This window comes from Spermophilus citellus (assembly GCF_964194105.1).
Source record: "Spermophilus citellus genome assembly, chromosome: X".
NCBI lineage: Eukaryota > Metazoa > Chordata > Mammalia > Rodentia > Sciuridae > Spermophilus > Spermophilus citellus.
In genome coordinates this window covers 13,553,388-13,566,253 of record NC_138190.1, presented here as the reverse complement: position 1 = coordinate 13,566,253, position 12,866 = coordinate 13,553,388, and the positions used below count along the sequence as shown (strand labels likewise).

Below are 12,866 nucleotides of genomic sequence, written 5' to 3'. Positions count from 1 at the left end.
ATATGATTGTCATTGTCTTGCCACTGGCTTGCTTCTGTTTTTTTTTTTTTCTTTTTTGATACTGGGGATTGAACCCAGTGGTGCTTTGCCACTGAGCTACATCCCCAACCCTTTCTATTTTTTATTTGGAGACAGTCTCCCTAAATTATCGAGGCTGGCCTCAAACTTGCCATCTTCCTGCTTCAGCTTTCCAAGTTGCTGTGATTATAGGCGTGTGCCACCATGCCCAGCTTGCCTCTGGCTCTCTGGTTCTGTGAGGAGCCTTCTAAAGTTCAAAGGATGTTTAAAATCCAACAGAAAGAAGAAAGGCTCTCTTGGGTTGGGGCTGGGGCTCAGCGGTAGAGCACTCGCCTTGGACATGCGGGACCCTAGGTTCGATCCTCAGCACCACATAAAAATAAATAAGTGAAATGAAGGTATTGTGTCCAACTACAACTAAAAAATAAATACTAAAAAAAAAGTAGAAAGGGTCTCAGATATTGTATAAAGTAGCTACAAATTGCAATGATTAATGAAAGGCATTCTATACTCTAGAATAGTTTTAGGAATCATAGTGTGATTTTAGAATTTTAATCTTCCAAACTGGTATGCTAGGGTAGAGGAGGATGCTATTAATAATTCTGCTGGGACAACAGGTGTAAACCAGGACTGTCCTGAGCAAATTGGGACGTAAGGTCACCCTAGTTTAAATATGGATTAACATAACACGTCAAGTACCACTGGAATCTAATAAAAAGCATAATCCAACTGAGAGTTAAGAAACCCCAAAGACTCAGTACACTCCATCATTTTAAAATTTCTTAATGTAGCCCTGGTTGGGGTGATGTGCTTAAACAAGAAAAAAAAAAGAACTAAAGTCAAGTCTCTAAAATGTCATCCAATTGAACTTTTAAATTCTCTCTCAATCTTAGAAATATTACTCTCATCTCTCTCTCAATTCTGAAGTAGCCATCCACTCAGAACTCCTTGTCGGGTTCATTTGGATAATAGAAACTGAATGTCTTCTTTGCAGTCATTGTGTATTTTCGAGTTTTATAGGAAATAAAGAAGGAGGGCAGAGAGGGGGAGATCCCTCTTCTCTGCAAATGACCTGGTAGACAGACAAGATGAAACACACAAGAAGCATCGGGATTCCTGGCTGACATTTTCCTTCCTACTCTTTCACTGTATTTTATTGATAGAGAATCCACTTTCATGAATCCCCAGTCTTGTGACTTTTGTTATTTAGTCACATTTCTCAGTATTTGGAAAGACTTGAGAAAACATAATCCCAAAGTCATTTTGAAAACCCCAAGATATATTTCTTTCTTTTTTTAAAATTTTTTTTAGTTGTTAGTGGGCCTTTATTTATTTTTATGTGGTGCTGAGAATCGAACCCAGTGCCTCACACATGCCAAGCAAGTGCTGTACCACTGAGCCACAGTCACAGCCCCCCCAAGATATATTTCTAAATAGGGATTGTTTTAACCAATTTTCTGTTGCAAGGGCTTTTCCTCCTTGCAATTCAGAGGCAGCAACTTGTTCCAATAACTTTCATTCCTTGGTACCTAGCATAAAACCTAGGGCTTTGTGCGTGCAAGGCAAATGCTCTACCACTGAGCTACATCCCCCTTGTCCCAGTAATTCTTAATGCTTTAAGATGCTTTGGGGATTTTGTTTTTCTTTTACTCCTCGCTCTTTGCTCAACAAGATCTGAGTCGAGGATTAGATCCAAATACTTAGGATTCTCAGACATCCACGGGGCTCACCCTTAGATTTCTCCTTTTCATAGTTGGCATTGAGATTAATTCATTTGTTTCTCTGTCCAAGAACCCATGCTTGAGTATGTGCTGTGGGCAAACATTTTGAAAGAACTTGACATGCCAGGCTGATTCTTGTTGCTTTCACAGTGCTGAGTCTGACAACCCTGCTCCATGACCCCCAAATGCAAAGAAGTCCTCTAAAAGTTTACCAATACATTTTAAAATTAGGCCTGGATATCAATAATAAAATGGGAGGCACAAAGATAACACTCCATCTCATTCTATTACTTACCAATTTTTATTCAGGGGTGGGGAACTCCAGAAATGTCCAGGAAGAGCAGAGATACCATCTGTCCAGGTGGAAGGGAATGCGGTCAGGTGGGAAGGCTTACCCACCTAACTCAGGCCCTCCATCCTCACACCACCTGGAAGGAAACCAGCCAGCCAAAAATGACCAGCATGGTTTGACAACCTCCCGTGTGCTCTCTCCTGAGCCAGAGGGATACTCCAGGAGACAGGAAAAATACAGGACACAATTACTGTCCTAAATCAGTTTAGAATCCAGATGGAGATATGGCCAACACACAGAGAAAAGATGTATTCCATTGCACAACTGGGAACCCAAAGACAACGATTCCTTATCTAATGTACTCCTTGCTGTTTCTGTTGTTCCACGGTGGTGGCTCCTTTATGTAGTGAAATGAGGTCAATGGATTGACTCTGCTTATGCACTGGATGAAGGTTCATTTGGGAATGCACACATCCTCATAGTAAGGCCCCATCTATATCATAGAACTGTCAGGATTCTTTTTATCTTCCATTGCACATTTTGGATTCTATGCCAATATGATTTTTAAAACATCTATCCTATTAAAACACATTAGTCCATGACTTGGTCATGCTTATTGTATAAAAACAACAACAAAGCTCTCCAGTTCCATCTTCCATATGTATGTGTCCCCTTTGCTGGTATGCCAGCCATCAGAAATTGCAGATTTTTGTGAAAAGCAGCTTTATTGAGATGTAATTTGCATACCAGTAAAGTCATTCTTTTAGGGCTGGGGCTATAGCTCCGTGATAAAGTGCTTGTGTGAGGCACTGGGTTTGATTCTCAGCACCACATATAAATTAATAAAATAAAAGTCCATTGACAACTAAAAATTATTTTTTTTAAAAAAGTCATCCTTTGTAGGGTGTAATTCTATCATTTTTAATATGTTTACAGATTTGTGACACACACATTCTAATTTTAGAGCATTTTCATCACCCCAAACATTAACCAATCACTCCCCAGTCTCCAATTTCCCCCAGCCTTTGGCAACCATAAATCTACTTTATGTCTCTAGACATTTGCCTCTTCTGGATATTACATTAAAATGGAATGGTGCGACATGTGGTCTTTTTGTCTTTTGCTTAGCATATGTCTTTAAGGTTCATATGTGTTGAAGCATGAACAATAGAATTACATATGAATATGCCTGTTGCTGAAAATAGTAACACATTCACACTAGGAGCAATTTCCTTCTTTCTTCTTCCCAAGAGGAACATTACTGCAGCTGACTGTGTTTCTCCTGTGTCTTATTCTTGTTTCTCAAGTAGAATAGAAGCTGGTTACAGACAGTTTTTATCATTCACAGTTTTATGCTTTTCTCCTTACTTTCATGTTTCCATGGGAAAGGATGCTCTGTATTTAGTGATACCTAATCAAAGAAATTAAAATAGTCTATGTGTGTCTCTAAACGTACTCTTTTTCCCTTGCAAGGGATTTTTGGAGAAATAGGCATGCCTTTCTTGAATTTTCTTGCTGTGGGAACAAGACTTTCCCCAGTGGAGTGGCCCTTGGGGCAAAAGGGTACAATGAGCTCATATTGTACAAATCAAAGATGGGCAAGTGGCAGACATCTCACATAATGTGGGAGAATCACAAAAACAATCGAGTAGGCAGAAAAATATGCAACTACATAATCAAAATCTTTTACTATGTTCCTATTAAAGGCTGATTTTTTTTCTCATTCCAACAATGTTGTTTTCTGGTATAATAATTGTTATAGTCAAAAAATGCTTTTGCTCTTGTTCTTTAGCTTTTATTTTTTGGTGATTAAATCACTTAGGGGGGTGCTGCAGCAGCCAGTCGCTGCTCCCTTGGTGAAAGTGTTTCCTGTAGAATGCTTGTTGTTCCTTCTCTCTCTGCTCATTTCCATAAGGATCTGGCACCTCAGAATCTCAGGCTGCCTGCAGACAAAAGCTTTCTGGGGAGGGGACCCTGGGAGGAAAGAAAGGCAAGGAACCAACCCAAAATCTGCTGGAGCACAGGAACTGACTGTGAACGCAGGCCTTTTCAGGCCTCGTCCTCTCCACAGGTAGACTGAAGCTGAGTCCCCCTCCACCCCCAACACCAGTCTTCCTTTTTGCCTTCGGCTTCATTTCTGCAAAATGTGGAAACGGCTCCAGTACCTGCCAGTGAACATGGAGGAATACAAAAGTCCCTGAAAGCCATATTAAGACTCATTTGAACCCTGGGTTTGCTTAACTGTAGCTGAATAGACCCTCTTCAGTGACAGATGTGCCTTTGAAATTGATTTGGTTAATAAAGCCACATCAGTGACCATCACCTCTCACCTTTGGTCCCTCCAAAAGAGAGTCTTGATTTTTTTTTTTTTTTTTTTGATACCGGGGATTAAACCAAGGGTACTTAACCATTGAGCCACATCCCCAGCCCCCCCCCCCTTTTTTTTTTTGTGACACAGTCTTGCTAAATTTTTCAGGGCCTCACTAAATTGCTGAGGCTGGCTTTGAACTTGAGATCCTCCTACCTCAGCCTCCAAAATGGCTGGATTACAGAGCCACTATAGGAGTGCACCCCAACACCCAGCCACACCCAGCATCTCTTGAAGATGAGGATTGAGCAGAATACCTCCTGGATTCACAACCCCCAAGTCAACCAGATGCTAATTGCTCATTTACTCTGTATTTGTTGATGACAAACTATGAGACTGAGGTTATGTGCTTATGTAGACATTAACTCTGAAAAGCACAGAGCATCACCCTGCCTTTCTGCACTTCCCCCTGATCTCCAAAAGCTTGTATCTAGCTGTTCACTCAATCTTAACATCTGGGTGTTCCTTAGGCTTCTCAAATTTACTGTATCCCAAAAGGAACATCCTCTACCCCATCCTCCCTGAATCACTGTCCCCACTGGAATCTCTTCCCCGTTAGTAAACTGCATTTCTAAGATCCCACTTCTCAGGCCTCAAGCTTCTCTTTCTTTCACACTGCACATATACTCTGTCAGCAAATCCTATCTGCATGATATTTTAAGTACAGTCAGCAGTGGTCGCTTCTCATCACTCTATTGCCATTATCCCGGGTCAAACCACCATCAGTTCTGGCCTGAAGGACTGTACTTGCCTCACAACTAACTGGTCTTGTTTCTACCCTTAACCCAGTCAGTCTAGCCTACAACATGGTGCTAGAGGAAGCCTTTGAACCCACAGTCAGTCATGTCCCTCCTCTCCCCAAATCCCTCCAAATGTCTCACTCAGGCTAAATGCCTAAGTCCTCCGTCACATGGCCCACAACACCCTGCACAAACTGCACCCCCCCTTGGCCCTTCCCTGACCTCATCTCCTAAAACTTTCTATGCTCTGGTTTCAACCTCAGAGTCTCCTCGTTTTTTCCAGAACAGGCCGAACACACACCCTCAAAGGCTTTGCACTTGCTCGCCCTCTGTCCTGAATCCTTTGCCCTGGACAGGCACCCCACTTCTTCAGGTCTTTGCTCCAACATTACCTTTCAGTGAGGGCTTCTCTAAGCCAAAAAGTACCAGCCCCTGTCCCCTCCCCCTAAGCAACTTTATTTTTCAACTTGATGGCCCTAAGCAACTTGATTTTTCTCCATAGTAGTCATCATTATTGTATATGCTATATATTTTGTTTGTTCATTCATTAATTCATCCCCTCCAACATACACACACCATGGGGCAGGTGCTCTATGAGTACAGGTGTTTTTCCTGCTCCGTTCTACTATATTGTTGGGCCTGGAATATAGTAGACACTCAATAAATATTAGCTGAAAGAATGAATGCTCTGGAGTAAGTCATTATTAGCTGTCTTTTATATCAAATTCTACAATCATACAGGTGCTTATATAAACCTGTGAACAAGAACACGATGGGAACAAAAACCAGAGCAGGGGCTGAGTTGGGGGACAGAAAAGGGGATAAGCAGGCAGAGAAGTTGCTGGGGGCAGGGGGGATTTGAGGCAAAAAAAAAATTCTTTGAACAAGGGCATCAAGTACAGAGTGCAGAAGATAAACTTGGAGATATGTTATGTTCATTTTAGGGATGAGGAAATGGAGAGATACTACTGAATATCAGAGGTGGCACTCTGACCCTGTCAGGGCGACCTACCAAAGGGTTGAACAGGAAGAATTTCATCATGTCACATTGGCAGCAGGGAGGATGGATGAGGCAGCAGCTGTCTTTAACAGCAAGTGTATCCAGGGGAGCTGGGCGTGGTGGCACATACCTATAATCCCAGGAGCCCAGCATCTTGGGAGGCTGGAGAATTGCAAGTTCAAAGCCAGCCTCAGCAACTTAGGAATGGCCCTAAGCAACTTAGAAAGACTCTGTCTCAAAATTAAAAAAATAAATAAATAAAAAGGGCTGAGGATGTGGTTCAGTGGTTAAGTGTTAAGTGCCCCCTGGGTTTAATGCCAAGTAATAATAGAAAGAAAGAAAGAAAGAAAGAAAGAAAGAAAGAAAGAAAGAAAGAAAGAAAGAAAGAAAGAAAGAAAGAAAGAAAGAAAGAAAGAAAGAAAGAAAGAAAGAAGAAAGAAAGAAAAAGAAGAAAGAAAGAAAGAAAGAAAGAAAGAAAGAAAGAAAGAAAGAAAGAAAGAAAGAAAGAAAGAAACGAACCCAGGGGAGGGAGTAGCCTAAAAGCAGGAAGTGGAATGGAGAGGACAGAACACCCTCAGTAGCCACTGGATGTGGGGGTTAGGAAACTAAGATGAAACCCAGGTCTCTGAACAGAATGGTAGGTGGATGGTAGAGCTGGTCACCAGGATAAGAAATAGAGCAAGAATGGTCTGAGGAAGGAGCTATATCAGTTCAATTTTTAAAAAAAAAAAAAATCCTTCTCTACTGGGCACAGTGGTGTATGCCTGTAATCCCAACAATTCAGGAGGTTGAAGCAGCAGGATCACAAGTTGGAGGCCATCCTTGGCAAGTCAGTAAGGCCCTCAGCAACTTAGCAAGACTCTGTCTTGAAATAAAAGGGCTGGGGATATATCTCAGTAGCAAAGCACTACTGGGTTCAATCCCCAGAATAATAATAACAACAAAAAATCCTCATTGAAGTATAATAAACACAAAAGAATACATGTAAATATATAGCTCAGTGAATTTTCACCACTGAGCATGCCCATGGAACAAACATCTGGGTTAAGGAATGTATCTTGACCAGCCCCCATTGAGGTTCTTCCCCACCACTGCCTGCCCCAAGTGCAACTAGTATCCTAATATCTAATGGCATGGATTATTTTTGCCTGTTCTTATACTTTTAAAAATATTCACATGGTGTATCTGCTTTAGCATCTGACTTTTCACTTAGTATTGTGAGATGTATCCATATTATGTTATGTACTTACAGATTATCAATTTTCACTGAAGTATAGTATTCCATTATAAGAATATACCATGATGTATTCACTCTACTCTTGATGGACAGATGAGTTTTTCCAGCTTTGGGTATTACAAATAACTGCTATGAATAGTCTTGTACATGCTTTTGGTTTTTTGGAGAATATATATATATATATATTTCTGGTTGGTAACCATTTAGGAGTGGAATCACTAGATTATAGAGCACATATATGTTCAGCTTTAAATTGTCCAACTGAGCGAGGTGTGGTCATGCATACCTGTAATCCTAGCAGCCCAAGAGGCTGAGGTATAAGGATCATGAGTTCAAAGCTAGCCTCAGCAACTTAGTGAGTTCCTAAGTAATTCAGTTAAGACCTTGTCTCTAATAAAATATAAAAAAGGGCTGGGGATGTGGCTCAGTGGTTAAGCACCCCTGGATTCAATCCCTAGTACCTAAATAAATGGCCAAACCATTATCCAAAGAGGTTAAACTACCTTATGCTCCAACAACAACATACAAGAGTTTGGGTTGATCCCTAGCCTTCCTTGCCAATACTTAGTTGGGTCCAGTTTTAGACAGCAAGGGACATCTACAGGGAGATACTCAATCAGCCATTCAGTGCATGAATTAGGTTTAGCATCATTTACAGGGTGGACCAAGTCAAGCTCTCAAAGGAAATGGGTTATCCAGAGAGTAGAAACAAAAGGAAAATGTGAGGGACTAACAGTACCCAACATAGCAGTATGAAGACAGAAGGTCAATGTTGGGAAAAGTCCATTGGATTTGAAAATACATTATTAGTAACTTTTGCCAGTAGAGAGCTTTGTACCACAGAACTGTCCTAGTCTGTTTGGTCATCTATAACACAATATATAAACCAGGTGATTTATAACAATAGAAATGTATTTCTCAGAGTTCTGGGCCCTAAGCAACTTAGATTGTCCACGATCAAGGTGCTAGCAGATTTCATGTCCAGCAAGGGCCTGCTTTCTGGTTCATAGGTGATACCTTCTCACTGTGTCCTCACATGGTAGAAGAGGCAAGCTAGCTCTCTGGGGACTCCTTTATAAGAGCACTAATGCCATTCATGAGGATGGAGCCCAATCACTTCCCATAGGCTCTGCCATTTGATGAATAGTTTCAAGTGTGAATTTTGGAGGGACACAAACATCCAGACCATAGCAAGTACTAAGGCAGATGTCCACCAAGATGGCGCTCCCTAACCTTCATTGCTACCTGAGAGGATCAATTCAACCCATAGCAGGTGAATAACTAGTAGAACAAGGGCCTAGGAGAGACAGGAGTGTGGTGGCCAGAGGTGCGGGTTGGCCCTGAATCTTCCCAGGCTAAGAGATATGCTCCCCTGACTCCCAATCACAGCCTGTGCGTAACATGGAATGTCACCTTGTGCATTGGTCTTTCTTCTGAACGTCCCGAAGACCCTTGTCAGCACAGTGAGACTTCTATTTCAGAAGGCCCAAGCTCTAGTAGACTGCCAGACTCACAGTGAACACACTAAAGTGGTCACAGAATGGGTAAAAATGTATTTTTTCAATGATAGCTTTTATCATTATGATGGAAGAGATGAGACTCTCAATCTAAAAGCTTTTTGTGGGCATCAGATTCACTTTTTAAATAGCCAAGTAGTTAAAGGAAGGACTTTTACTTCCCATTTTCTACACTCAGGTTTTGTTTGGCACTTTTATAATAGGTAATGTTGCTTTATAGTCAGAAAAGAAATAAAAGAATCTGGTCAAAAATGGGAAGTTGGGGGGCTGGGGTATAGCTCAGTTGGTAGAGTGCTTGCCTCATATGCACATGGCCCTGGGTTCGATCCCCAGCACCCCCCCCTCCAAAATAGGAAATGGGTGAGCTGGAGTTATGGCTCAGTGGCAGAGTACTTGCCTAGCATGTGTGAGGCACTGGGTTCAATTCTCAGCACCACATAGAAATAAATAAAGGTCCATTGACAACTAAAAAAATATTTTAAAATAAATGGGAAATGGAGCTTTGGTGCTAACCTGGAGAAAAATGACCTTTTCCTCACTCATTGTAAGGTTCATGGCCAAGACTCCCTATAACAAAGACAGACCAGTAAGAGAAAATCATACAAATTTACTTACTAAGTTTGACATGGCACAGGAGCCTTCAGACCCTGAGCTGGGAGTGGAGCAGTGGTAGAGCACTTGCCTAGATACTCAAGGCTCTGGGTTCCATTCCCTACAAAAAAAAAAAAAAAAAAAAACCTAGTGGTGCACACCTATAATCCCAGCAGCTCAGGAGGCTGAGGCAGGAGGGTCACAAGTTTGAAGCTAGCTTCAGCAACTTAGGGAGGCCCTAAGCAACTTAGTGAGACCCTTTCTCAAAATAAAAAGGGTCAGAGATGTGGTTTAGTACTAAAGCACCCCTGGATTCAATCCCTGGTACCAAAAAAAGAAAGAAGGAAAAAGAGAGAAAGAAAGAAAAGGAGGGAGGGAGGGAGAGAGAGAGAGAAAGAAAGGAATAGGGAAGTCTGTATACTTGTATGGATAGTCATGCAGAAGAATAATTGGAAAACAAAAACATATAATGGTAATAAACTGGGGGGAACTTAGCAAAGCCTGTTCAGATTCTTCTTGGTATCCCTGTTTGTGACATTCCTTCCTTCTGGGAATAGGGCAGAACACCTGTCAAATGATGGTGTCTAGTAGAGAAGGTCAGAGAGTGGCCTTCCTAGGTTTTATGGCTTGTTTCAGAGGAGGAGGAGCAAGGGAAATTTTAGTTTATATGGCCCACTTCAGGGGAGAAAGAAGTGAGGAGAATTTATGTGACTCATTTCAGGAGCAAAGGGACAGAAGATCAATGGGACCTTCCTGCTTCTGTAGTTTTCTCAATTTCCTTCAGCTTAAATACTCAATCTACCAAGGGACTGTATTTGGGGGTAGCATTTCCTGAGCCCTTTCTGAGCTTTGAACCAGCACTCTCCAATGGAACTTTCTGTGATGATGGACATGTTCTGCATCTGTGCTGTCCATTACAGTAGCCCATGTGGCTATTAGTCACTTGAAATATGGGTAGTTCAATTAAGGAATTGAATTTTTAAAAATTTTTTAAATTGTAAACAGACACAATACCTTTATTTTATTTATTTTTATGTGGTGCTGAGGATTGAACCCAGTGCCTCACATGTGCTAGGCAAGCGCTCTACCACTGAGCTACAACCCCAGCCCAAGAAATTGAATTTTTAATTTTGTTAATTGATTTTAATGGCTTTTTTGTTTGTTTGTTTGTTTGTTTGTTTGTGTGGGGATTGAACCCAGGGATGCTTTCCCACTGAGCCATCCTTTTAATTTTTTTAATTTTGAAACAGGGTCTGGTGTTGTGGTTTAGCAGTAGAGCGCTCGCCTAGCATGCGTGAGGCACTGGGTTTGATCCTCAGCACTACATAAAATAAAGATATTGTGTCCACCTATAACTAAAAAAAATTTAAGAAAAATTTAAGACAGGATCTCACACTAAATTGCTGAGGCTGGCCTCAAACTTGCAATCCTCCTGCTTCAGCCTCCAGAGTCTCTGGGATTACAGGTATGTGCCACCTCACCCTGGCAATTAAAATTACTTTAAATTCCAATGACCACATAGAAATTGTTGCTATTGCACCAGACAGTGAAGCTTTAATCAGTTTATACTAATATACACAAACTCTTTTCCTACTTATTATGTATTCATTCTCTTTATTTGTACTCCAGAGATGATAGTTTATATCAGTTTTATGTTAAATTTTGTATGCTTTAAGTTTTCCCATATTTTTATATAGTATTTACACTTTAATTGTGGTTTGGCATTCCCTGTAAATTATAGAAAAACCTAAAAAGGAATTTCTAAACAATGTCCCAATCCTAAATAATCTAACTATGACATGGTAAGGGAACTGGGTATCAACTCCTGAGTAGTACATTAGACAGACACCAGGAATGAGGAGGAGGAGGAGGATGAAAAAGTAATAAGAGAAAACCTAACACTGTTACTGTTAAATAGAAAAGGAAAGCAAGACACAACATTATTTATAGAGTAGCTTGTCAAATATGTTTTTTAAATATTTATTTTTTGTAATGGGACACAATACCTTTATTTACTTGTTTTTTTGTGGTGCTGAGGATCCAACCCAGGGCCTCACACGTGCTATGTGAGTGCTCTACAGCTGAGCCACAACCCCAGCCCTCAAATATGTTTAAAAAATATACATGAGGGCTGGGGATATAGCTCAATTGGTAGAGTGCTTGCCTTGCATGCACAAGGCCCTGGGTTCAATCCCCAGCACCACAAAATAAATAACTAAATAAATAAATACACATGAAAGGGCTGAGGATAGAGCTCAGTGGTAGAGTGCCTTCTTAGCATGCATGAAGCCCTGGGTTCAATCCCCAGCACAGAAGAAAAAGGAAAAAGGAAAAATGAGAAAATTTACACTAAACATTGTTGACTTTGGTGAAGAAAAATATAAATGGTCTCTCCTCCCCTGCTTGACTACATTAATATATTTTCCAAAATTCCATAATGAACAAAAATAGTAATTAGCATCCTGTTGTGTTTCACTTTACTGTCCCTAGTTTCTCAGCATCTGTGGATGTTTTTCCTGGCAGATAGGTGCTTAGCTTGACTTCTTTCAGAAGGAGCTTTGTTAACTTTCACATGATTATTTTCCTTTTGCTTCTGTGTAATGAATAATATTGTCAAATTGCTTTTTTCTTAATTTCATTTTTCCTGTCTTCTTTTGCTCAGCCACATTGGGATTATCATCTACAGAGGTATGTCACAGTTAGAAGGCTGGAATGTACATGGACACAGCTTTTGAAGCCCCCGTGCCCCATTACTAGAGATTGAACCTAGGAGAACTTACCACTGAGCTGCTACATCCCCAGCCCTTTTTATTTCTTATTTTGAGACATCTCCCTAATTACTGAGGCTGACTTCAAACTTGAGTTCCTCCTGCCTTGGCCTCCCGGGATGCTGGGGTTATAGGCATGTGCCACTGAACCCAGCTTGCTTTTCAAATTTTCTTAAACAAGATTAATATATAGGACTATCACCCCACCCCACCCCTACCCCCATGCTGGAGATTGAACCCAGGGTCATGCTAATGCAAGAGCTCCACCACTGAGCTACACCCCCAGCAAGATTGGCGCTTTAATGAGAGAATAACAGTAAACCAGATCTTAACTCAGAATGCTCAGTTTTGAATCCAGTGCCTTTATGTATTCTAATTGTGGGGCTGGGGGTTGATCCCAGGGCCTCCCACATGCTAAGCAAGCATTGTACCACTGAGCTTCATTCCATCCCAAATCCAGTACCTTTAAAAATTGGATCCCTGGATAGGAACCTACAGAACATGTAAAAAAGTCCAACCTTGCATTGGGTTGAAACACAGCCATGCTCATACATTTACTATTGTCTATGGCTGCTTCCAAACTACAATGGCAGAATTGAGTACTTCAGAAAGAG

General features: G+C 41.1%; 1 protein-coding gene across 1 annotated transcript in view; it reads left to right on the top strand.

Moving 5' to 3' along the window:
• The window catches only part of RS1 (retinoschisin 1), a gene marked incomplete at its 5' end in the record, with an annotated part of 31,107 nt that overhangs the window by 218 nt on the left and 18,023 nt on the right, over positions 1-12,866 (top strand). The window contains one exon of the mRNA XM_081277941.1: positions 12,147-12,172. Coding sequence (XP_081134067.1) covers positions 12,147-12,172 — 26 coding nt within the window. The remainder of the gene's footprint in view (positions 1-12,146; positions 12,173-12,866) is intronic.